The following is a 24961-nucleotide window of genomic DNA, read 5'->3' on the forward strand; positions in this document are numbered from 1 at the left end:
AGTGGCCTAGACCACTGCCTAGACGCATGTGTCTGTCATAGCCGATTGGCTCCATATGGACGTTAAACTTGATTAAATAAATAAATAAATAAATAAGTGAGATCAGATAATACTACAGTCAGAGTATCTGTAAACAAATATAGACAATCTGATCTGAACAAACGTTTTGACAGCACTAATATCGATTAGAAAACCATAGAAAAACAGAGTGGTAATCGGTGTCGGGCGCCGATTCGTTAGCGACATAAAACTGGATCAACCAATGTGGGGTAAATATGAATCCTGAAGAAGTGACATGCTAAATAGAGTCTATTATACTGGACTATAACTGATTGACAAGTTTTATGATCCAGCTAAATTGTTGTCGCATTTATCACCAGAACTGTATGAACTAAAAGTCACACTAACTATCAACGGCCAATTTCTCTGTTCCCAATAGTTTAAATACCAAATCCTTACCAAATAATCCCAATTACTAATGTACACTGGAGGAGGGGGGAAAAAAAAGAAACTTTTGGGGGAACGAAAGGCTGGTGAAATTCAGCTGCACTATCGCCTCGGCCGCTGTCAGGAAATGATTTCTAATCTGCAATTGAGCGGAGCACCCCATCGTTCTAGACCTCGCGTCCAAGTCGCCCTCCCCAAACACCCAACGACAATATTTACACTGTGGCAGAGTATCACTTGTCACTATTTTCCAATCGCTTCTTCCCCAGTCTCCAATGCCTCAATCTCTCCCCTCTGAGCACCGCGCCCTTGTCCTCGACAGTCGTGACTCCGGTTTCCAGGTTAAAACCCTGGCAACGCCTCAACCAGGTCCCGGTAGCGCTGTTGTCCGCATTGCCGCAGCTGGAATCCTACCTTATCACCGTGAGACCTACAATGGCAAGCGTCCTATGCCATTTCCAACGCCACTAGTAGGTTGTTTTGACGCTATCGGCCATGTCGCTGCTGTCGGATCTGATGCGACGGCTTTGAAACCCGGACAACTTGTCTATGTTGATTGCGTTATACGTGCACGCGACGATCCAGAATGCTTTTTCTTGTCTGCTATCTATGAAGGGGCAACTGATGGCAGTAAAAAACTGATGCGGGATGCCTGGCGCCGATGGAACGTTCGCAGAACACGCCAAGGTGCCTTTAGAGAACTGTATTCCACTTGATAAAGCAAGGTTGTGTGATGATTTAGGATATTCACTCCAGGACCTAGCGTATATAGCATTTCTGCTGGTACCGTATGGTGGGCTTAGGGACATTAAGGTGGAGCCTGGCGATACAATTATCATATGCCCGGCAACTGGCTTCTACAGTAGCCTGGGTGTGCAAGTCGCGATTGCGATGGGTGCGAAGGTAATTGCGATGGGTCGAAACCAGGAAAAGCTAGTAAAATTAAAGGATGACATCAGAAGCAGGTCGCCTGGGGCGAACATTGAGACGGTTCAAATAACAGGAAATGAAGATCAGGATGTGTCTGCGCTAAAATCCCATGGCACTATTGACGCTGTTTTGGATATACGCCGTCAGCGGCGTCCATATCAACACACACGAGAAGCGCAATAAAAGCACTGCGCCGTGGTGGGAGGATTAGTATTATGGGCTCCACTAAGAACATTGCGGTTCCGGAAATCTTGGTTAACAACATCACTTTGAAAGGTGGGAGTCTTGCCTTGGACACGTTGCTGTACTGTTACTGATCTTTCATTCTTCTAAAGGAAAAATGATGTATGAACGAGAGGCCGTAGTAAGCTTTGTGAAGATGCTGCAAAGCGGTCTTTTCCCTCAAGGCAAAGGTTTCGTGGAAACGAAGGTTTTCCAGCTCGAAGATTGGAAAGATGGCTTTGACAAAGGGGCAGAGCACAATGGTATTGGGAAGTGTGTGGTCTTTGCTCCTTAGACGTCACAATTGAACTATTCATGTGAAGGGTCTAGCCTAGAAACTATAGTCCCTAAGCTCAGAGGTCACGGTGCCTCATGTTAGCGGCCGTAGAACCTGAACTTTAGGGCTACGGCGCCCAAAGGATTAAAGATAGAATTTAAAGCGGTAAATATAATCGGAAGGTGGACTACGTCAATATCCCGAATATTTATGCTATTATAATTGGTCGATGATATAGTGAAAGCTAGGGAATAAATTTATTGGCTGCTATATACCGTTAGTGAACTTGGTAAAGTTTCCGGACTGTCTGTTGGCTAGATCTAGTCTGCCGTAATGTCATGGATATCATCCCCCCGCTTAAATCTATGCTTCATGGCTCTTATATAGGCTTCACAATATTATGTGCACTGTAAGCTGCAGTGGAGATACGCCGAACAAACAATAAAAACCGACTTCTTCGGGCAGCTTTATTCGCTTCCAGAACGGTACTGTCCTAATTTGTTGCAATCCTTGTGTAGCCCGTCTCCGGGTTGCTGTTGTTCCGAAGGGGTTGTCTAGTTAACGATGTGGTTCATTGCCCTAAAATGGTTTACCAGTAAGCTATAGAATGTGTTAGAATAACAGCCATCTTTCTGCATCATCGAAGCACAGATACTTAAATTTCTCATATTGCTCATCCTTAAATACGAAAGAGTATTTTAGGTTGTATATAGATATTCTAACTACCTGCGGCCTGAATCATGATGGGAATAGAAAGAGAGGGTACAGCAGTTTCAACAATCTATATATTGTATACTTTCAAATGATATCAAGATGTCGCACTGCAGCATGTCTCTAAGTATCAACAGCCAATGTGAGAAGAGTAAAAGGAACTGTAAATGACAAAATATTTTAAGATAACCCGAAATCTATAAGCCAATAGTATACAACAACCGGAACAACAATGACAAAATTCCCCATTCCATATAAGCAGAACCCTAACATAAGCTTCAGACAGAGGTGTAGATTGCCCTATGGCTGCCGATGCTATTCAATTACAGGCAAATTATCATTATCATTGGCACCACCAGTCAATGGTTCGTTCTCCTCGAGATGATCGGTGCTAATAGTCTATAAAACCCATTGCCGCCATTAGCTAGTGCGTGGCATCCATGAGTCAAAATGACCTACTTGTGTATAGAAAAGAAGACCGGCTTCGAGTCTCTGTGGTAATGTCCGTCGATTAGGGCTCTGAAATCTCTGCACAAAGGAATGTATGAACTTGAGTTGATATATTTCGTTCGGAGGATGGTCGAATACATCATGGGACAGGGAATGGTTCTCAACAGAAGGAGCCGAACTTGAATGGGGATTCTCGAGATCCTCGCAACCTAGAAGGCCAGCTTTAAATTAGTGTACACTCACAATAAATAATCATTTATAGCAGTGGAAACTTCGTACCTCGATCTCGGCTCCACCACTGGCATATCTCGGGTTTATGACTGATTATAAACCGGATCCCAGGGACACAAGCGACAAAGAGCGCTATGAGCGCTATGATTGTCTCGGTGGTTAAGGTCATATTCTGGTAGATAATGAATACAAGGGGTAATTGCGATTGTTGGAGAAGAACATAGAGATTCTGTCCACCGTCTTCGCCGTCTCATAGAGTATGGAGTAGTAGGAATGTGATTATTTACACGTCGCCGCACTTATACATTTCCTCAAGCCAATGTCATTGCACTAAGTTGTAAGGAGTAAGAGTAGGTTTATCTCGGTAGTAGTGGGTCGTATTTACTGGTAATCCAATAGGAAGCCATGACAACTGGAACTTTGGGGCTTAGATTCCGGCAAGCCATTGCGACTAAACGCGCATTAATTCATTTTCCTATAGTTCCTCTTTTTTATCCTTTTTTCGCCAAGTTCTTTTACCGCCGCTTAGCTGGCTGCCTTTGATTAGTTATTACTAAGCATGAATTTAATTAGTTCAGTAATTCACAGTCATGTGACTATATAATTAGACTAAGTAGACTACGCAGACTAAGCAGATTAAGTAGACTAAGTAAGCAATTTAAGTAGATTCAGTATAGGAGACTATTCTTCCAGCAGGATCAAGTTAAAAATTTAGGAAAATGAATTAATGTGCGTTGGCCGCAATGGCTTGCCGTATAGATCCTTCGAACCCTAACAAGGTCAAAGTCCAAAATATCTGAACTTGGGTGGGATTTCCAATTAACCCAACTTCTATAATCCCAGCTTTCATCAACTCAACTTCTAATTCTTCCAAAGCTGTATAGCTCAATCGCAGAGTCTATTTAGGGACTTCTTTTTCTAATGATAGAATAAAAAATATATACTTTATATTCAGTTGAATAACGGAAACATTAAATAGGTTGGCAATTTCATAGTTAACAAAAAGAACCTAGAAAAAAATGCTATATCTTTAATCGCGATGTTTTTCAACTCGAACTGTACTAAGAGAATATATTTTCTATGCAATAATCAGAGCTGATGAATGAATGCTTGAATTTGTGGTTATGTAAGCTATCTGAGGCCTAGGTATCAATCCTTTTGTGGGACTGCGTAGCGGCAGGAATCTCCTGCCAACATATATCATTGCGATTTAATCAGTTCGTAGATATCGCGGATTAGTAGGTTCGATGGCTTGAAGCATTCACAGGATCAACGCTACGATGAATCAGCCGATCTACACTTACTTTCCCCGAAAGGGTCGAAAGTTGTACAGTTCTACTGAAGTACAACTTTCGATTAAAGTGTAGATTATAATAGCTCTTTCATATTTCTGTCCTTAGAAAATCGATAAATATAAAGCTTCTATATATAATAAATTTCAAACAAAATACATTGGTCCAGCGATATGATCTTCTGAAGACAATAGTAGTGTTCTCAATCGAAAATCTAGTATAATTTGGCATAGGCGACCAAACCAACCAGAGGAGATGCCAAATTATTTCCTAATTAGGTCTAGCAACACTGCCATCTTACTGTCGGATAGAAGGACGGAACTCATTCAACGGTTGATTGAAGAATTGCCAGTATTGGCTGATTCTATTGTAACGTTCTTCTGATTGGGTGCTCCGTCTGCAATGGATGGGGGCCAAACCTATTGTTCTATAAAAACTTCCGAGGCACCAGCCGTATAGCTAGCAATTTCAAGACATTTTCAATGCACCGTATAGAATCGCCGAGCAACTTCATTAGAGAAATCATTTCTTGAGCTGCAACACCTCAGAGCGGACACGCAGAGAGTCTTGCAATTAATTACTCAGTCACTTTGGTCGTCAGAACCCCCACACACATTACCATGTCCACACATTTATACGACGCACTGGTCATTGGTGCCGGATTTGGCGGAATCTACCAACTATACTCCCTCCTCAAGCTTGGCCTGACAGTGAAGCTGGTGGAAAGAGCCGGAGGACCCGGAGGAACATGGTATTGGAACCGCTACCCGGGCGCGACAAGTGATACCCCCTCCCACCTGTATCGCTATTCCTGGGATAAGGAAGACCTTCAATCGTATCCCTGGTCCCATAATTATCTGGGAAGGAAGGAGGTTCTCGCCTACCTGGAACATGTTGTGGACCGCCACGACTTGCGCAGGTATATGCAGTTTCATACGGAGGTTGTCTCCGCGATATGGAACGAAGACAATTGTAGGTGGACTGTAGAATCTAGCCAGGGTTCTTTCACAGTTCGCTATCTCATCACGTCTCTCGGTATTATCACGGAGCCGAATTGGCCGAATATCCCTGGGCGGGACCAGTTCCAGGGCAGTCTGTACCATACTGCTCGGTGGCCCGATCAGTATGATCTGAAAGGTAAGAGGGTCGGAGTGATTGGGAATGGATCATCCGGTGTGCAAGTGATCCCTGCAATTGTCCAGGATGTCGAGTCCTTGGTCTGTTTCCAACGACATCCCCAATACATCGTTCCCGCTGGCAAACGAGCCGTCTCACAGGAGGAGCGCGATGCGATTAACAAGGCCTACGATGAGATTTGGCAGAAAGTAAGACAAGAGATTGGAGGAATGGGCGTCGAAGAGGCCAAGGCGAGTGCGTTGAGTGTCGTGGATGAGGAGCGCGAGCGGATCTACCAAGCCGCCTGGGACGATGGAGGAGCATTTCGATTCCTCCTGGGTACATTCAATGATTTAATTCTCAATGAAGAATCCAACCGAACGGCATGCGAATTCCTGAAGAATAAAATCCACCAGATTGTGCAGAATCCAGAAAAGCGCCGCAAACTAATCCCGAGCGAACTCTACGCCCGCAGACCGGTCTGTGTCGATGGCTACTACGAGCAATTCAACCGGGAGAACGTCGATGTCGTTGACATCGCGGAGAATCCCATGCTCGAGTTTACCCGCAATGGGATCAAGCTGGCCGATGGGACTGAACACACGCTGGATGTCATTATTTGTGCTACGGGGTTTAATGCATTCGACGAGGCTTATAGAAAAATTAATATCGTCGGGCGGGGAGGGAAAGCATTGAAAGAACACTGGAAAGACGGACCGACCACGAATATGGCTGTTGCAACAGCAGGATTTCCGAATCTCTTTATGATAGTTGGGCCTCAGGCTCCCCTGACTAATGTACCCCCGGCCATTGAAGCCCACGTTGAGTTCATCACCGGGGCTATATCGCGTGCGGAAGAGCATCACGGGGAGCGGAGTACTTCGCCGGCTCCTGCTAAGACAGTAATTGAATCCACAGAGGAAGGGGAAGCCGCGTGGGGTGGATTGTGCAATGCTATCAACGAGGCGGCGCTGTTTAGAACAGCAGCATCGTACTTTAATGGCGTGAATGTGGATGGTAAGCCACGGTCTGTGTATATCTTTCTAGGCGGATTGAATATGTTTCTGCAGAAGCTGAAGGAGTGTGAGGAGAGTGAATACTCTTCTTTCCATCCGTTCTAGGCCTGCGACACTTGGAAGTTATTCGATAGCCTCTTCTTGTTATCTGCCGGGTTATATTTCTACTTATAGATGAACTTATTTTCTAAACGTGTGGTAAAGCCAACGCACTGGACTGCTGACTCTCAGTAGTACTACTTACACAAGTGAATACGAGCTTGAACAGAGTAGCCTTGTTCAACCCCACTATTTTAGCTGCGCGCAGCCAAAATGGTGGGGTGGACAAGGCTCTGGTTCCTTTCTGATTAACTATCAGTGGCGGTTCCGAACACCCACCGCCTTCCGCCGGTGGGTGTTCGGCAGCCTAAAGGAATTTTCAGCGTAAAGGAAGAAAATAAAGCAATTTATATTATCACCACTAAACACCTGTAGAATCAATAAAATAAAGCTGATCACCCGATTCCTCTGCCAATCCTGTATCTGAAGCTATAGTTTCATTTTCTATATAAGGCGCTGGCGGGAGGTGGCCGTACGCTTTGAAATACGCCTTATCCGCTGCTTTCTTATTTTTTTTATTATCTTTGGCCTTCCTGTCTGTAATAGACCGATTCGTATCCTTTACACGCAGTATACCACTATCTCCAAGATATTGAATCTCTTGCTTAGACTTTTTACGGCTTCAGAATATCTGTGTAGCCTCAATTTATATAAGAGTTAAATTTATAATAGCAAGCTATTCAGATTGAAGCTTTTGTTAATAAAATAAGCGGTCAAGATAGCACTCAATACAAGGATTGTTTGATATATCATTATTTAGAAGCTTAAATAGCTTTTTCTGATTCTTTTCAACTTGCTGAGTACTTTTTGGAGGTATATTCTCAATACTTAAAGACTGAGAATTTGGAGGCAGTGTAGTCTCTCCATATATATATAAATCAGGTGCAGAGATCTCTGATAAAGATAGTAAAATCTTCTAAATATTTTCAATAATTGAAGATCTATCTGGAGAAAAGATACCGCGTTCTTTAAAAGAGTTACAAATAAGGTGTAGAGTAAAAGTCTTCTCATATACAGCAACAATATTATATAGAAAATGTGCTTTATCTCCCGGGACTCCACACCACTGTACAATATGATTATTTGTACTGCGAAAGTATATTTTATATATAAGAAAGGGCTTTCTATCAAGCAGTTGACAGCGATGTGTTGTATAAAATCGAAAATAAAAGAGAAGAATCTTATATATCTCACAGAGTTAAAGAAATTCAACTGTTTTATAAGCTGTATAGCTGTCGAAGAGAAGTATACATTTTTCTCCTTTTCTTGTATAATCTTTAATCTCCTTATGGAATCTTTGAAGCTATTCAAGCACGATTTTATTGTTTATATAGCCTTTATCGGTGACTGTAGTATAATAATCAGGAATTACTTTATTATACCAGGCCTCTATAAATTTCTTCCCTTTAAAGATAAAGAGCGGAGTTATAATCCAGCTATCTGCAGCAATATACTCAAGCACAGTAATATTCTCTGCATGCTCAGTTTCAGAAAGATTAGGAACTCTTTCCTTTGTACTAAGTACTTTTTGAGGCTTTCTACTACCTGGTTGAAAGCCGCATTTATTAAAGTTATATACAAGGCGAGCAGGAATATCTTTAAGCAAGTTGGTAAGCTGAATATACCAGAATTGAAGCTGTCCGATATTCTCTGTATCTAGACGCTTCTTCTCCTTTGGCCTTTGAATTACAGGGCTTAATTTAAGATCAGGAGAAAGTCTTTTAAAAAAACAATATACCCATAATCGACTGACACTCTGTGTAGGATTATCGCGCTGTACAGTAAGGTTTGCCCACTCTAAAAGCAATGATATAGTCACCGGAAGATAAATATTATATATTTTAGCAATCTATTGCTTTAAGGCAGTCTCTTGATACTTATTTAGCGCTTTATTTAGTATATTTTAAGCTGTACGAGACTTTCTTCTTTCATAAATACGGCTATGGAGTGTACAATATAGGATCCCGAATTCTCGCGCGATTTTTGCAATATTAGGCTTTTTTTCAAGATAGACAGCTTCAATAGCTTCATCTACACGTGAATCTGAAATTTTAGATATTTTGGGCATTTTTTATGGTTTGTATAGCTTCAAAAAGATAGAAAATTGATTATCTTCCTTTACGCTGAAAATTCCTTTAGGCTGCCGAACACCCACCGGCGGAAGGCGGTGGGTGTTCGGAACCGCCACTGATATATATTATTTGCTATACTGTAAAATACATAAATCTGTATTTTATTCACACGTAGTAATGGCATAAAAGTCTGCAACGCGTCTGTATTCAGTGTAATGTAATACTCTACTCTAATATATTATCTCAAACGGACACGGATTAAGGCTACAGGTCAGGGGAGGATTGGTGTTGATTATGTACTATGACCTGTATTAGGTCTCCCTAAACCACACTCAGTCAGTGAATATGACACTGTTCCTCACAGATCCTGAACTAGGGCACTGGACCTACTAATATAACTATTTTAGACCCACCCCTCTTTTTACTTCCTTTAAAAGCGAGCAATTATCATGGCGTATACCTATAATCCCAGGGTATCCCGCTTAGGATAAGCTACCAAGCCTCACAATCTCTTACGACGTCTGCGTCTCAGTTTAGTTGAAAGACCAGGAGTCGAGACAGCAGAGATTGGCCGCGCTTTCCAGAATGTAAAAATATGCGAAAGTAATAGGTACCCACTTGGTATGAGGTGTACCTTTTGTCATGTTAGGTGATTAAATTGCAAATGGATTGAGCGCCAAACTCGGTTAACTTGCTAACTACAAAAGTGGAGAGATTTATCTTATCAATCGCATTTTTGTCCCCACCGTGGCCTCTCTATCAATCTATGGCAGAACTTTCAAGTCTACTAGTTGCGGGATGAATTAGGCAGCCATTTATTATTCTCAAAGTCATCGCATTTTCTGTGCAGAAGAGTACATGGATTTAAAAGGGCTTTATTCAGCTGTGTATGTTATGTTAATATTCTTGGTGATGAAATATGAAAGCCAACTCTATATGATGTGAAAAGAAGCTACTCCGTACTCTAAGTTTTTTCAAAATCAAATTATTTGAACCTCCTTTTGCAACTACAGGCCTTCGACTCAGGGTTCTTAAAACTGGCGAAACTCACCAATTCTGGCCCCAGTGGGGAGCTCTAGTGCCGACTAATATGATTCGGTCGCAATTCCTCCAGGGAACCTAAGACATGCTTCGCTTCGTACAATAAGCCCTTTGCCACAACAGCTCTGGCATTGTTCTAAAGACTGTCTGAATGAATAGATGGCAAATAGCATCAAATTATTTATGGCCCATGGTGGGACCAGGCTTGAACCATCTCAGTGGAATGAGTACTTTCAAGTATCAGGTCCCTTTCATGCCGATTTCAACATTCCTCTCAACCGGTTTCTCAATGTTTCACCTTGAGGGTTTCGATCTTATCTCGGCCCACTTCTGCTTATCTGTTCTGGATTCAAGGCAACTTTTTTCTTTTCGGTAAGACTGCCGAGATTGGCTAAGAGGCCGGTCTCCAGATTGACCGTAACGCTCCTAGACTACCAGACTTCGTTGATCGGATATCTTCGGATGGAGAGGAGACCATTTCAATCGGTAGACGTATGTGGAGGCGGAGTCGTAGCTTGAGTCAATCGATATTCCAAGTGCAAGAGTAAGTCTGAGAAGGTTTTCTGGGCGTGCGACACACACGAGCCCTGCGTATACACAATCTGCTCACCAGGCCCATCTGCAAAGCTTGTACAGAAAGCTTGTTGGGACTTGTTTTGTGGATTTGGTTGTAGTTCCTAGTGGTAAACATCTTTGGTGGATTCATGTAAAAGCCCCTGGCCTCAAATCATTAGTCGGTCTAGAGCCACAGTCCCACCACTCTACGCCAGAAGTGGTATCGACTGGAAGGCGTATTCCATCACTTAGTGATTTCGTTCAAAGAGCAATAACGCAAAAATTTCTCAAAGTTCAGAGTGGGGAGACCACGGGATGGAGACCATCAAGTGGCCATGCGCCGGAGTTATAAGTGCCCCATATTCCAGTTTTGGCATTCAGCATCGATCAATATATTTGTGATTATTGAGAGTATCTTTGATCGTCTTTATCCAAATGACCACCCACAAGGATTCTCCGGCTATTGGGGTCAATGAGGATCCGATGCCGCTGGGCTCAGATACCCCTGAGGTGGCTATCGAGAACCAGGACCAACAGGACGGTGTTCGAGTCGCTGAAGCAGTGACTGCTTCCTGGTCCAAGAAATCCCTCATCATAACTTATGCCTCGTGAGTAATATTCGTGTGTTCCCTAATCTCATCTCCCGCTAAGTAACTCACAGCATGTGGATGCTATACTTTGTCAACGGCCTAAACAACAATCTAACCTCCAACCTCTCGGCGTATATTACAAGTGGTTTCTCGGAACACTCGCTGCTGACGGTCATCAGCGTTGTGACGAGTGTGATGGGCGCTGCATGTGTGATGCCGATTGCAAAAGTCCTGAATCTGTGGGATCGTACTCTTGGAATCTCCATCATGGTCTTGATTGCCATCATGGGTCTTATTATGATGGCGGGTTGTCACAATATCACAACTTATTGTGCTGCGCAGGTAAATCCTCCCAGCCCGGTTTTTCCAACCTGAATTTCTACATGTCGAGATGCTCATCTCTTCAAGGCATTCTATACGGTCGGCTTCACCGGTATGATTTTCAGCGTTGATGTGATCACATCGGACACTTCGTCACTTCGCAACCGTGGTATCGCATATGCCTTCACCTCGTCGCCTTATATTATTACTGCTTTTGCCGGATCACCCCTATCCAATCAATTCCATGAGACCAACTGGCGATGGGCATACGGAACCATTTGCATCATTCTTCCGATTGTTGCTTCTCCCTTGATCATCACATGGGAGTTGGCCAAGCGAAAGGCAGACAAGGAGGGTCGATTGCAGTATAAGCCGCGTAGCACTCGGACATGGTGGCAGAGTGTGTGGTTCTATATCATTGAATTTGACAGTAAGGCCCTTTTTATTTTATCTTTGTCTTGCCTGCACTGTATAACACACACTAACATGCTTCAACTATTCTCACAGTCATCGGGATTTTCTTCATGATCGGTGGGTTGATCCTCTTCCTCACCTCTTTCAACATTGCCGGAAATACCAAAGGAGAGTGGAAATCGGCCAAGATAATTGCCATGATGGTAGTCGGATTTTGTGTCCTTGTTGCCTTCGTTGCCTATGAACGCTGGGGAGCGCCGAAACCATTTATTCGTTTCTCGCTACTCTCGAATCGGACTGTGATCGGTGCTTGTCTGCTGGATATCACATATCAAGTTTCCTACTACTGCTGGGCCAGCTACTTTACCTCTTTCCTACAGGTGGTCTTCAACACAAGCCTCACCCAGGCCGGTTACATTAGTGCGATATTCGACTTGATGGACCCCATCTGGCTTCTTGGCTGTGGCTACCTTATCCGAGTTACTGGCCGGTTCAAGTGGCTGCTCATGTTTGCCGTTCCACTCTACCTGCTGGCCAGTGGCTTGATGATCTATTTCCGCGCCCCCGGTCACAGTGTCGGGTACATGTGCATGTGCCAGATCTTCCTAGCTGTCGGTGGCGGCACCATGATCTTGATTGAACAGGTGGCTGTCCTGGCAGCTGCCAAGCATGAAGACTATGCCTCCATGTTGGCGCTGCTCAGTGTATTTGGTAATGTGGGCGGTGCTGTGGGCAGTAGCGTGTCTGGCGCCATCTGGACCAACACGCTTCCGAAGAAGCTGCGCGAGCTGTTGCCAGCGGAAACAAAGGATCAGTGGGCGGATATTTACGAGTCGCTGGATGTTCAGCTTAGTTATCCCGTGGGCTCGCCTACTCGCACCGCCATTCAAAACGCGTATGCGTTCAGCCAACGGAACATGATGATTGCCGGGACCGCTGTGATGGGCTTGTCCATTGGCTGGGTTCTGATGATGAGAAACATCAAGGTGAAAGACAACAAGAATGTAACACAAGTTCTATTTTAGGCTTGAATGCCAGAAATTGACCCGCGTCGCCGTATTCCCCGAGTTCATGGTCACACGCTCACATTCGCCGGCCTGTGAGAAAAGATTATTCTAGAACAACAATGGAAGAATGAGCAGTAGATCTACTACTAGGTGGGGCGAAACTTGTGTGCGTGGAACCAGGGTCCCCGTATGCTCGTCGTGGTTGCATCTCTGCGTCTCCTGTCCTAGTCACCCTGTGTGCTTGTGATCGTTTTCACTTACAACTTAAAGGGTTCCAAGCCTTAAAAAAGGGGGGGAGTACGACGCGAGAGAAATAGGGCCCCTTGGCAAAGGGGCACTGAGTACTATCCAAGCTAATCTAGAGGTTGGATTGCTGGACGGCAGGTTCTTGGCCGATGCAAGGATACAGTTTAGGGATAATTTAAGAGTTGCTCACTATTTTCGTGTGCATGCAAAGTAATGCACCTGTCGATATGTAGCTCATGGAATATCATTTGAAAATTATATTCCCCATTCATGTATGAAAGAATAGTAATCAGGTTGAAATTAATGTTCGATGGTGCGATCAGATCCAAAGCCAGACTAGCCGAATTGAGTTAGATTTGCGAAACCTTCTAGTTTGGCAAAGCCTTCGGCTCATTAATCTCTCCGGGGCAGACAAACATCAAACATCTCAGCGTTTGCTTTGACTGACTTCACACATCACAGTACAAGTGGACCATCTTAGATATCCCATAATACCACAATGGACTCTATTACCGATGACCGAGGCATTATTCTTCTAGAAGACCCAGATATTTGACATTTACGCGTATAAAGTGTGAAAGCTGAGCTCAATGACTGTCTAAATCTACCGAATTGTAAAAGTATTTGATTTTCTATGCAAAAATGTCAAACTCGAGCTCAATTCCAACCCCTGCACTCCCATCCTACAGCCGAGTGGCTTGCATTGGGGCAGGAGCAAGTGCGATTGCGTTAGGTGCATCGCTGAAAAGATGGTACGGTTTAGAAGATATTCGCTTTTTTGAGCGGCAGACAGACTGTGGTGGAACATGGCATATCAACACCTATCCAGGTAAGTACGAGTGATATGATTCAGTGTAGTACGCTTTATACAGAACTCATTTCTCTCTCAGGTTGCGCGTGCGACGTTCCTAGCGCTCTATACAGCTTTTCATTTGCTCCTAACGCTCAGTGGTCTAAGTTGATGCCTTCGCAACAAGAAATCAAAGCGTACCAGGACGGCGTTGTGGCGACTTATGATCTGAGACAAAGGATGACATTCCGCACGGAGGTGATACGGTGCGTATGGCGAGATGATGCATCTCGATGGGTTCTTTTTCTCTGCAATGTCGAAACTGGAGAAGAATCAACACATGAGTGTCAGGTACTATTTTCTGCCACAGGGCACTTTGCTGAACCTCGGCCCTGTGAAATCCCTGGGGCTTCGTCTTTCCAAGGCGATATCATTCATTCCGCCCGATGGGATCATAATGTCAGCCTAGAGGGGAAAAGAGTTGTGGTTGTCGGGAACGGATGTGAGTGGGATGTATTTGTATCTGTTATGGTTATCCGTTAACTTTTTGCGTTCTTTAGGTACGGCAGCGCAGATTGTACCTGCTATTGTCAAGCAGACCAAATCTTTGACGCAGATCATTCGGTCCCAACACTGGATCTTCCCAGCAACCAACTTCACCTATCCGAAGATCCTGAATTGGATCTTTGAGTACATTCCTTTTGCATTGAAACTTCATCGACTGCATATTTTCCTCATTGCGGAGAATGGCTTCCGAATGTTTCCAATGACAAAGAGGGCTGCACGACTGAGACAGAAGCGCAGAAAAGAGGTTGAGAAGTACATGAAAGAAACAGCGCCGGCAAAATATCACGATATTCTGATTCCCGATTTTGAGATAGGATGCAAGGTGCGTTGATATTGCATAACGTATCGGGACCAAAGCGCAAAATACTGATGTCCCTAGCGACGAATTTTCGATGATGGATATCTCAAATCGCTTCATAGTGAAAACCTTTCTCTCACAACAGCCAAGATCCTTGAGATTGTTCCTGAAGGTGTGAGAACTTCCGATGGAATCGTTGCTGCCGATGTCATTGTCTTAGCAACCGGGTTCAAAACGAATCAATTTACGCCCTTCATGGAAATTGTGGGACGTGATGGGAGCCTGACTGACCACTGGAAGAGATATGATGGGCCTGAAGCTTACAACTGCTCTGCTATGAGTGGATTCCCAAATTTCTTCCTGTTGTTTGGGCCCAACGCAGGAACTGGTCATACCTCAGCGTTGATGGCTGCGGAAAAGTAAGTTAAGGGGAAAGGACCCAGCAAGATTTTGTTCAAGCTAACATCCAAAAGCTCTGTCAATTACGCGCTTCGTGTACTGAAACCGGTCTTTGAAAAAGGAGCGGATTCCGTTGAGCTAACGCAGGTAGCGGAGGACGAATATTCCCACAGGGTTCAAGATGCATTAAAAAAGCGAGTGTGGAATGCTGGCTGCCAATCGGTAAATTATCTTTCGTTGCAAAGTTAAAGCATCTGGGCAAACTGTGTGCTAATCAAATATATAGTGGTATCAAAATGATAAAAACTGGAATGCCATGGCCTACCCATGGTCCCAAGCCTATTTCTGGTACCGGAGCTTATTCCCAATCAACTCACACTGGAACGTCCGGGTATGATATTTATGGCACTACCGAAATTCATTGATAAAAAGAAGAAGAAAAAGGCTAATTCAATTCCCAGACACGGAGCCCTGGGAAGTCTCGGATCGGCATATACTGGACGATAATACCCCTTATCTTTAGTTTGAGTATCGCCGCATCCCGCACCGACAACATTCGGGCTGTTGGTCCTGTGATACTAGACTTTGGCAAGAACATGCTGTCTTCCATACGACACATGGCAACTTCTGCTATTGCGGAGAATTGGATCAATATAGTCAAGGGCTGATTTTTGAAGTCGAATTCATCATGTGTCAGAGCCCAATCATAGAACAGACAAAAAAAGGCTGTCTAGGCATTATCACTAGAGAGAGGAACACGATTGATTCTGGGTTCTGTTACTTACTTATTATTCAATCCCTTTTAAATTATTTGCTTTCAACTGTCTTTGTGTCGAAGGTCCTTATTCAGCCGATCTGGCATGGGATAATAGCGAGCAATGAAAATGCAATAGACGGGTGCGTGTTACTGAGCCAGGGACCTATAGAATACAAAAACTAGGCCATACCAAATTAGATGGTTTCTACCAGTATTTATATAATGTTTATTTTCGTCACCTCCCCCGAACGTCTTATTCCAGGTAGCTTTGACCGAAACGAAAGTGCTAGCTTGTTCCACCGAAGCTTCACTTCATCAGCCGTGGGAAACCAGTTCGCAAGCACCGTTTTGCAAGACATTCTCAATACTCTTGCGAGGATGATGGTGAACATAGGGACTAGGTTTAGAAATCTTTTACTTGTTTCCATTGCAAAATCGCAAAAGAATGCCTCTCGAGCTAGTGTACCAGCAAAATACATGATATAACCAGCACAGCCTTTTTACTGGTTTTGCGTGTAGGATGAAGGATTTGCCAGCTCTACTACAATACTAATCAGCCTCGGTTGAGCTGATCTGTGTTCCCGAGGCTTACGTTCGGCATACGGACAGAATGACGAAGAGCAAGATATACATACTTCCTACCACTTCTATATCAAACGGCCTTCGGTGCAACCGCGACTCCGCCCCACCTGGTGGGTCAGTGGTATCAGTCCCACTTTGAGTGCAAAGATACTATAGCAGAAGATTATTGATCTCATAATAATGATTTGCTGTTGGAAATAGACGAGTAGAATATACTCCTGAAGAATGGACCATACAGCAATGAGGCTTCGACTGTACACTTTCCAAGAGGTCTATATAGAGTACATCCGGACATCAGTCAGGCACTGAACATTTTGAAAATTATCTCAACACAGATCCAGTTAAGTGCTTGATCAAGATGAGCCCCTTTTTCTATTTAAAAGTATACATCCTACGCCTTCTAACTCGCCTATTCGCTTGGCGTGACCGAAGAGGCGGCCCGTTACGACCACCTGGTCCAAGTCTGAGAGTAAACATCCCGTCGGCAATTTCCGATTCCAAGGGAACATTCGATCTGTTTTTCTATTTCCCCCCCGGATACGACCGCAACGACTCCAAGGAAAACAGATACCCAGTCGTTGTTAACTTTCACGGCGGAGGCTATTGCGTCGGGCATGCTCGCGACGATGAACGTTTCATTGCCGAGTTGACATCTCGCGGTGCCATTGTTGCAAGCGTCAATTACCGCCTAGCACCTGAGAGTCCATACCCAGCCGCAATCGAAGATTGTCTGGACGCATTGCTTTATATCTGGCGCAATGCCGCCTCTTTACATATTGACAAGCATCGAACGATTCTCTCTGGTTCAAGCGCCGGTGGCCACCTTGCCTTCGCTTCCCTTCTCATGCTCTGGAAGCGGATGAAGGATAAAAATCTCCAAATTGACCCTTCAAGTCTGGGAACCGTCAAAGGATTAATGGCTTTTTATCCAGTCATGGATATGACTAAGACCCGTGCTGAGCGTGCTCTATCCAATCCAGCATTCTCAGCACTGAAGAAAAAGCCAGCCTCCTCATCAAAACTTATCGGATCTGTTTTCGACGAGGCTTTTTTCTGGAAACTGAAAGAAAAGCCAGATAAAAGCTTTATGTACCTCTCTCCCGGGCTTGCGCCTGAGGATTCGCTGAAAGAAGCATTGCCACCTATCATATCGTTTAAACTCGCGGGTCTCGACTATCTCTTGAGCGAGGAGAAAGAAGCAGTTCGTCGGTTGAAACTGCTGGGAAAGCAAGTTGACTGTGAAGTTGTAGAAGAGGTACCCCATTATTGGGACCACATGGCAAGAACTACGGAGATGAAGGAACTGAGGGACAAATTTTTGGGAAAGGCAGCGGAGGAGATAGAGCAAATATGGCAGAGTTGAAGTGATGTAGGGATTGGACCTATATCACTACCTAGCATCGTACAATTAGTTATTATATTTTGAAAAATGCTGCTGAAAAGGCTTTAGTCACACGCCAGTCTTGGTCTCTTCCGCTGTAGTAACAGGGGTTTCCGTGATACATCCTCAAGCAATGGCAAAAGATTACATCTTCGACGGAAAAGCACAACCTTCAGTTAGGTTTTTGAGTAATTTATCTCTATTCCGGACTGCGGCGGAGAAATTTAATTGTGGCGAAGCGGTAGGCGGGGTATTTTTCTTGTCACAACACCATTAAATTACATCTTCAGCTCTCATAGGATAATTAGCTGCCTCAATTTCTGTGTTGCGTACTTACTATGACCCACTAAACCTTATAGATCGAAAGTATTTGTGTGATGGTCTGTGACTCCTTTTCAGCAATCAATTCGTTAAAAGGAAATATTCCCCTCTAGCCATGTTATTCTGATACATCCCACCACCATTCATCAAAATGAGCAGCATCCCCCCCGAGCCCAAGACTCCAGCCGAGTGGCTCAGGTATGTACAGAGTGAAGTCATCACATCCATTCCTTCGAAGCAGGAACAAAAAACCGTCCAGGTAAGGTTGACATATTCCTACTTCAAGCCACGCAATTAACGAGCCAAAGAACAGTATCAACGAGCGAGATATCTATTTGGATGAATCAAAGATTGTGAAACCACCAGCCCAGCTATGGTACGCTTATACAGATGTCTTCGCACTCACACAGCCAGAGATCATCATCTCTCCAGAAGCCTACGGGTCAATGCAGATTATTGCAAGGGTTCTCACCGCGGACACACCCATCAATCTGAAGGTAGTTCCTGAAACGATATGCTGGATTTACCTCTACGCTTCCATCCTCCACCAGCCGATCTCAGTGTCTGTGGGCGATCAGGAGCCCCTTCTCCTAGAGCTAGGTCCAGCAACGGGAAATGTGGGTGTGAAAATGATTGTCACTCCAGATCATATCGATCTCGAGTATCAACAAGATTATATTCGAGCGGTGGATGAAGATTTACAGGCGAGTCTCAACACGCAGTTACGCATTGCTCTAGCGCTTTTTGGGGGGAACACTTCCATTGCTAGTTCTATCTGCTCGTATGTTGCTTCAGTGACCGCCAATATAGCGTTGAATTTCTATTCCAAGATCAATGCTCAGGCAGTGGCACTGGGGCAGCAGCTGGAAGCCCAAGAGATGACGGGGCCGGATATGCGTTATGCTCCAATTCTGAAGATTGACTAGTATATGTCCATTGAAGCGATGCTCTTGGCGGAACTACAACACTTAAAGAACCATATCAACGTTTTCAGGACAATGAAAGCAGTGTAGACAATCTGATACAGGTATGGAAGGCCTTGCTTCAACAGGCTAAAACTCAGTTGAGCAAATATCTTGAATGGAAAGGGTTTTTAGTAGCTTTCTTTCTCAAAGAAAATATGACCCAACAGCTACCATATACACATAGATCCTTCAGCGGTGTAGGAAATCTAGCACATCGCAAATTACAAGTCTATAACAGAATGAAATCAAAGACCGTTTAAACCAGTTTTTCAATCAGTCGATCACCTTCTCTCATCTTCATTAACCTCCTCATCACTATTTCTCTCTCCCTTTACCCTCTTCCTTCCCTCCTCCTTCAGTTTCTCATCATCCGCCCGATTCAAAGCCACCTGAGGCATCAGCCAAAAGGCCAAAACAAATGCAAAAGCAGCCAATGCGGCGCCGATAAGGAATATAATCCGGAACCCCTTTTGGTAAGCCGGGATCAACAGAGATCGTGCATGTTCTGCTTCCTCTTGGGGCAGTTTGGAGAGGTAGTTCTGAGGGCTTGATAGAAAAGAGCGGGTTTCAGATTGCGTGAGGCCCAGGGAGGAGATAGAGCTTGTGATTAGATTGTTTCTATTTGTGAAGCAAGGGTTAGCTGGGTTCCATTATTTGAGTTGCGACTGTCGGTGCGTACATGATGGTTCCGGCGATGGCGAGGCCGAGCGTGCCACCGAGGTTCCTTACGAAGCTGTGTTTGTTAGTCTGTTTTATTCTTCGGTAACTTGGTTAATCGAGAGGTGAGGTCGTGGTAAACATACTTTCGGAATGAAGTAACAACTGCCATATCTTTCCGTTCAACTCCTGCTTGGACGGCGATCAGGGCGCTGGAACAGGTCAGTATCAGATTACCCCTGTGCACATTATTCATATTCGAGACTTACGGTTGCAATGTATTCCCCACACCAACACCGGTCAAGAGTCCATAACCAATTTGTTTTCCCAGGCCGGATGATTCATCTAGAGTCGAGAACAAACCTAATCCAACGGCCCAGATCATCCAGCCAAAGAGAATACACTCCCTATAACGGCCTACCCAGTGGACAACAAGACCTGAGACGGTACTACTAACAGCTTTTATCTTCGTCAGTTGAAATTGTCCAAATAAGGGATATGAACAAGACATACTCTGCATCAATGTTACAGGCAAAAGCATCGCACCAGCTTTCACAGTAGAATACCCAAAAACTAGCTGATAGAACGTCGGGATATAATAAACCTGGACGAGAAAGTTCCACCCGTTTATAAACATAGTCAGACACGCACCATTCACAATCCGAGATTTGAATATATGCATTGGTACGAGCGGGTAGGTTGCTCCTTTCCACTGCCAGACCACAAACCCAACAGCCACAGCAAAACCCACCACAATTGTGGCAATGACATGGGCCGAAGCCCAAGGGTATTCACCTCCGCCCCATGTCAGACCTAAAAGGAGAACGGCGGTACTTCCTAATGCTAGGAATGCGCCGAAGAAATCAATGGCTTTGAGCTTCATCTTCCAGTCCCCTGTTACCTTCCGCAGAGGCATGAAGAACAGCACGCACAGGGTTGTTATTGCGGTGAGTGGGAGATTCAGTCGAAAGATCCATCTCCATGAATCCTCGTTTATGGAGGACAATGCACCGCCGATGACGGGCCCGATTCCATTGGCGATGGCTACTACTGCACCTAGGATGCCCTGGTATTTGCCTCTTTCACGTAGCGGAACGACGTCGCTGACGATCATCTGAGCCACAGTCATCAACCCACCACCGCCTACACCAGTAAAAGCACGAAAGACTATAAGCTGTGTGGCTGTCTGCGAAAGCGATGCTGCCAGTGACCCAATGAAGAAGATGCCAAGTCCGACGAAGAGGACTAGTTTGCGAGACCATATGTCTGAAAGGCGGCCGTATATAAGCTGGAAACAAGTTGAGGTGCTACATGTCGTTAGTATCTTGCAAAAATATTTTTTGATAGTTCTTATTACTTACACAAAGTATCCTCCAGATATCCAAGAGGCTTTATCACTGGCATGCAAGGCATTCCCAATGATTGACAAACTGGAAGCCAGAGTGGTCTGGTCCATCAATGCTATGAGGTCGACCGTCGAGCATGCTAAAAATATCTGATAGCATTGTCAGCTAGAGATAGCCTGTTAGTGTGGCTATTGGTACACATACCGTAATGATTGTGCTTTTCGGGACATAATTTGTCTGTTCATTGAAAACATGAGGTGTCTTCGTCTCCCCATCGGTCTCTACGACAGCTGTGCTCGAGGATTCTGACGAGCTTGGAGGCTTTTCAGAATTGAGTACTGCTCCTGACATGGTGCTCAGAAGTGTTTCAAAGCTATCGGGCGGGAGTGGTGAGGTATAGTGACGAGAACCGGCACATGCCTTTAAACGATGAAGAATACGACAATCCTACATCGGAGCCACATTCTGGGCAATTCTAAGCGAGCGGATCCCCAGATGGAGATTATGAAGATCAATTTGCAGGAAAATGAAGTAGTCCATGTTTGTAAAAATGACGAATTATCAATTCGAGTTCCGTTGACGGGATTGAGAAAGACAAAAGGGAAACACTCCCGTTAGTCCGTTAGGGCTAGGGAAATGATCAGCGCGATTGTTCCACAACTTGCTCAAAAGGACTCATCAAGGTACTCACACAGGCCTCTTGCCAAGAAAACAACAAGTCCAGAACCTGATAGAGAACTTGCTGATTGTGAGGACCTGCGTGCTTTTTGTAAGTCTGTCGAACCCTGGCCAGGGACCTTGCGAGGTTACTTTTGCCCGTGGATCGGTCTTCACAAGCCTCGAGCTTATGGACTAGCAATGATGGGCATCCAAATGGCTGGTACTGAAGAAATTTATGGAGGCATTGAGTTTTATGGTCATGTAGATCTTGTCTTGTCCTCACACCCTGGGGGAAGGAATTCTCCGCTACATCTACGAATCGCATACAATTTCCTACCCGATATATGTAAATCCATCCTGCTATCCAGCATCGGCTGATGCATTGTCCAACCAATGCCCACGTTTCACGACAAGCGGATATGATCTTCATTGTCGGGAACCGCGTTTCTAGTTAGCCACTTCCTCAAAAGGAACATTATGTTCCTAGAACGAGAGCAATAACGCCATGCGGGTGGGTCATAGACTTTGACACTGCAGCAGTCTGGTTTGCCAAAGCCAACTGTAAGAGATTTCATCAAAGGAGGGGTTTATGCATCCTGCAAGGGTATAATTTAGAGGTTGTCCCTCCTTGTAGTTCCTACTACATTATAGGTCTACTTGTGTAAGTTTCTTACATTCTTGGTATTGCCCATTCAAGTCAGGAAGATGGCCAATCTCAATGAACGCAATGTGTACTTCGGGCGTGATTCCCTCAAGAAGTACTTTGATCCAGATTGTCAACCTCCTCTACCTCTAGTTGAACTTCCAGAACATCTGAATCCTTATTATCAGGATGGTGTACGAATTTATGCCAAGATGATGACGATGCACCCAGCAAACAATGTCAAAGCAATGCCAGGTACTCATACTACACCACACAAAACACCCAAAAGAAATCCGCTAATAATGTAGCAATGAACATGCTCGAGGCAAGTGTGGCACCCGGCAAAACAAATACTATTATCGAGTACAGTTCCGGATCCACGGTGATCTCAATGTCTATGATCGCCAGAGTCATGCATGGCATTCAAGACACGCGTGCATTCTTGAGCAATAAGACAAGCGAGGCCAAGCTCCAGCTGATGCAGTTTTTTGGGCTTAATATCACCCTTTTTGGCGGTCCCTCCCAGCCCGAACCGTATGACGAGCGAGGTGGTATCCAAAGTGCCCGGAGGATGGCAATGGATTCGGACAGTGTCCTCAACCCAAACCAATATGAGAACGACAATAACTGGAAATCACACATTCGCTGGACGGGACCCCAGATCTACAAACAACTTCCTGAAATAAATGTTCTTTGCGCAGGCATGGGAACATCCGGAACAATGACCGGGTTGGGTACATACTTCAAGGAAGCGAAGCCCTCGGTACTCCGTCTGGGAGTGTGCACTGCCCCTGGCGACCGTGTTCCCGGCCCAAGGTCGTTCGCCTTGATGAAACCCGTGGAGTTTCCTTGGAAGGCAGCTGTTGATGTTATCGAGGAAGTCAATTCGTCGGACTCATTTTCATTGTCGCTGGATTTGTGTCGTGAAGGCATTGTCTGTGGCCCTTCATCTGGGTTCAACCTGCAAGGTCTCTTTCAGATGTTGGAAAAGCGCAAGACAGCTGGTACCTTGTCCGACCTTAGAGGACCTGATGGTTCCATTCATTGTGTCTTTTTGTGCTGTGACCTGCCTTATCAATACATTGGAGAGTATTTCCAAAAGTTGGGAGCTGACAAGTTCCACCCCATTCAGAATGAAGTGAGTACAATCTAAGCGAGTCTCCCTCCCTCTCATTTACTAATGCATCGCCAGGGACTTACCAAAGTTGATCTATATCGCTACGACGAAAGCTGGGAACGTAGTCCAGTAGTTCTTTTCACTCACTTTTACAATACCCCCAACGTTTTGTCGGAGTGTCTCCTAAGTGACATCAAGCTGAGGCCGCTGTGCTGTGTCCTAGACCTGAGAACCACGGCCGACTTTGCCTCATGGCATCTTCCTGGCTCGGTCAATATTCCCTTGCGGAGTCTCGATTCACACACGGCAAAGCCATTCTCCGATCCTGGTGTACTAGAGGCACAGTGGTTGGAATTAGAAGCAATGTTCAAGGATCCGAGCGTGATCACCAAATTGGAATCCCATCATGTGTTAGTGATCTGCTACAATGGAGATACAGCCCGGGTGGCCACTAGCGTGCTGCGAGCCAAGGGCATCGAGGCTGACAGCCTACGGGGAGGATACCAAGCTCTGAAAGACCACGGGTTATGGGGTAGCAGTGGAGTTGAGTCGGTGGAGAAGAGCACATATCCAACAACAACCACGACGGAACTGTCCGTATCAACAAATTAACCGTATTTATTTATATGACGCTAATCTGAACTGGGCATAGATTATATAAATCCATTATGGGCGGACAAAAGAGAATGTCTTTTCTTTTTTTTCTATTTTTTATTGTTTTCCTCCCATTTTCTATTTCCCTTACATGTTACGAAGTTTTCAATTACATGATGATCAACGATGTCTGTATAAACTGACTACGTGGCAACGATGTCTTTCACTCTAGAGTAACTAGTTCAATCTAAGATCTAAAATCAACCATCATGTGCGGTTAGGGTTGGGTAAAAAACTGTCAACGAAAAGATTAGATCGTTGAATCTAACGCAAATGTGCTCACTCGTATAATTGAACGCGTATCTGTGCGTGAGATTTTAATTGAGTTGATCGGCACTTGAATATTTGCAAGGACTTACTACGTTCGCGCAACGGCGACGCTAAATCCAGAAATCTGCTCAATTGCGAGCATCCCCAGCCTCTTCCGTCCAATCAGCAGCTGAGGAATGCTGCAACCCTAACACGGCAGTGGCAGTTGCGATGATGATTGTAATCGAGGCCACACGTATGATCAATGCATGCATCCGTGACCCATTCCCAGTCTAGGGTTGATGGTGCAACCATGCTGGTGCTAAAGTGAGTTTACGAGTGGAGGAATCTACTACCTGACACAATCTCCGATACAACACACCCTGAAGATTCTTATCCAAATCTTTTGCTTCGCTCTAGTGCCCATCTTTTCCTTGCTGGGAGCCCTTTCAGAATACAAGAGACCCTGTTAAGAGAGTCATCCCTCGTTGGTAGAGGCATCTGCATATAGTCATTAGTGCAAATCTGGTCTCTTAGA

General features: G+C 44.7%; 8 protein-coding genes across 8 annotated transcripts; 7 read left to right on the plus strand and 1 right to left on the minus strand.

The window, feature by feature from the left end:
• Window positions 1–631: 631 nt before the first annotated feature.
• BDV27DRAFT_169140 (putative isopropanol dehydrogenase) lies at window positions 632–1894 on the plus strand (the record flags this gene model as incomplete). The annotated part of the gene is made up of 3 exons (XM_032074957.1): window positions 632–1519; window positions 1564–1653; window positions 1713–1894. Exons 1-3 carry the CDS (start codon window positions 1096–1098, stop codon window positions 1892–1894), a joined length of 696 nt encoding a protein of 231 aa, XP_031921907.1. The 5' UTR covers window positions 632–1095.
• A 3174-nt stretch (window positions 1895–5068) lies between these two features.
• BDV27DRAFT_169142 (flavin-containing monooxygenase) lies at window positions 5069–6797 on the plus strand (the record flags this gene model as incomplete). Its single annotated transcript, XM_032074958.1, has 1 exon — window positions 5069–6797. The coding sequence occupies exon 1, from the start codon at window positions 5181–5183 to the stop codon at window positions 6795–6797; it is 1617 nt and encodes a 538-aa protein (XP_031921908.1). The 5' UTR covers window positions 5069–5180.
• Window positions 6798–10894: 4097 nt separating this feature from the next.
• On the plus strand, window positions 10895–13293 carry BDV27DRAFT_169145 (major facilitator superfamily domain-containing protein; the record flags this gene model as incomplete). The annotated part of the gene is made up of 4 exons (XM_032074959.1): window positions 10895–11067; window positions 11121–11391; window positions 11458–11800; window positions 11878–13293. The coding sequence occupies 4 exons, from the start codon at window positions 10895–10897 to the stop codon at window positions 12807–12809; spliced, it is 1719 nt and encodes a 572-aa protein (XP_031921909.1). The 3' UTR covers window positions 12810–13293.
• A 386-nt stretch (window positions 13294–13679) lies between these two features.
• Window positions 13680–15759, plus strand: BDV27DRAFT_169147 (flavin-containing monooxygenase; the record flags this gene model as incomplete). The annotated part of the gene is made up of 7 exons (XM_032074960.1): window positions 13680–13866; window positions 13928–14329; window positions 14388–14716; window positions 14774–15111; window positions 15166–15313; window positions 15378–15482; window positions 15553–15759. 7 exons carry the CDS (start codon window positions 13680–13682, stop codon window positions 15757–15759), a joined length of 1716 nt encoding a protein of 571 aa, XP_031921910.1.
• Window positions 15760–16731: 972 nt separating this feature from the next.
• BDV27DRAFT_169148 (alpha/beta hydrolase) lies at window positions 16732–17793 on the plus strand (the record flags this gene model as incomplete). The annotated part of the gene is made up of 1 exon (XM_032074961.1): window positions 16732–17793. The coding sequence occupies exon 1, from the start codon at window positions 16789–16791 to the stop codon at window positions 17791–17793; it is 1005 nt and encodes a 334-aa protein (XP_031921911.1). The 5' UTR covers window positions 16732–16788.
• Window positions 17794–18283: 490 nt separating this feature from the next.
• BDV27DRAFT_150104 (uncharacterized protein) lies at window positions 18284–19058 on the plus strand (the record flags this gene model as incomplete). The annotated part of the gene is made up of 2 exons (XM_032071172.1): window positions 18284–18391; window positions 18441–19058. The coding sequence occupies 2 exons, from the start codon at window positions 18284–18286 to the stop codon at window positions 19056–19058; spliced, it is 726 nt and encodes a 241-aa protein (XP_031921912.1).
• Window positions 19059–19378: 320 nt separating this feature from the next.
• BDV27DRAFT_150105 (putative MFS drug transporter) lies at window positions 19379–21451 on the minus strand (the record flags this gene model as incomplete). The annotated part of the gene is made up of 7 exons (XM_032071173.1): window positions 19379–19715; window positions 19777–19821; window positions 19865–19993; window positions 20024–20213; window positions 20268–21061; window positions 21116–21249; window positions 21305–21451. The coding sequence occupies 7 exons, from the start codon at window positions 21449–21451 to the stop codon at window positions 19379–19381; spliced, it is 1776 nt and encodes a 591-aa protein (XP_031921913.1).
• A 1014-nt stretch (window positions 21452–22465) lies between these two features.
• On the plus strand, window positions 22466–24132 carry BDV27DRAFT_150106 (putative cysteine synthase B; the record flags this gene model as incomplete). Its single annotated transcript, XM_032071174.1, has 3 exons — window positions 22466–22658; window positions 22712–23541; window positions 23596–24132. 3 exons carry the CDS (start codon window positions 22466–22468, stop codon window positions 24130–24132), a joined length of 1560 nt encoding a protein of 519 aa, XP_031921914.1.
• Window positions 24133–24961: the final 829 nt, after the last annotated feature.

The sequence above is a fragment of the Aspergillus caelatus genome (genome assembly GCF_009193585.1).
Source record: "Aspergillus caelatus strain CBS 763.97 unplaced genomic scaffold BDV27scaffold_303, whole genome shotgun sequence".
NCBI lineage: Eukaryota > Fungi > Ascomycota > Eurotiomycetes > Eurotiales > Aspergillaceae > Aspergillus > Aspergillus caelatus.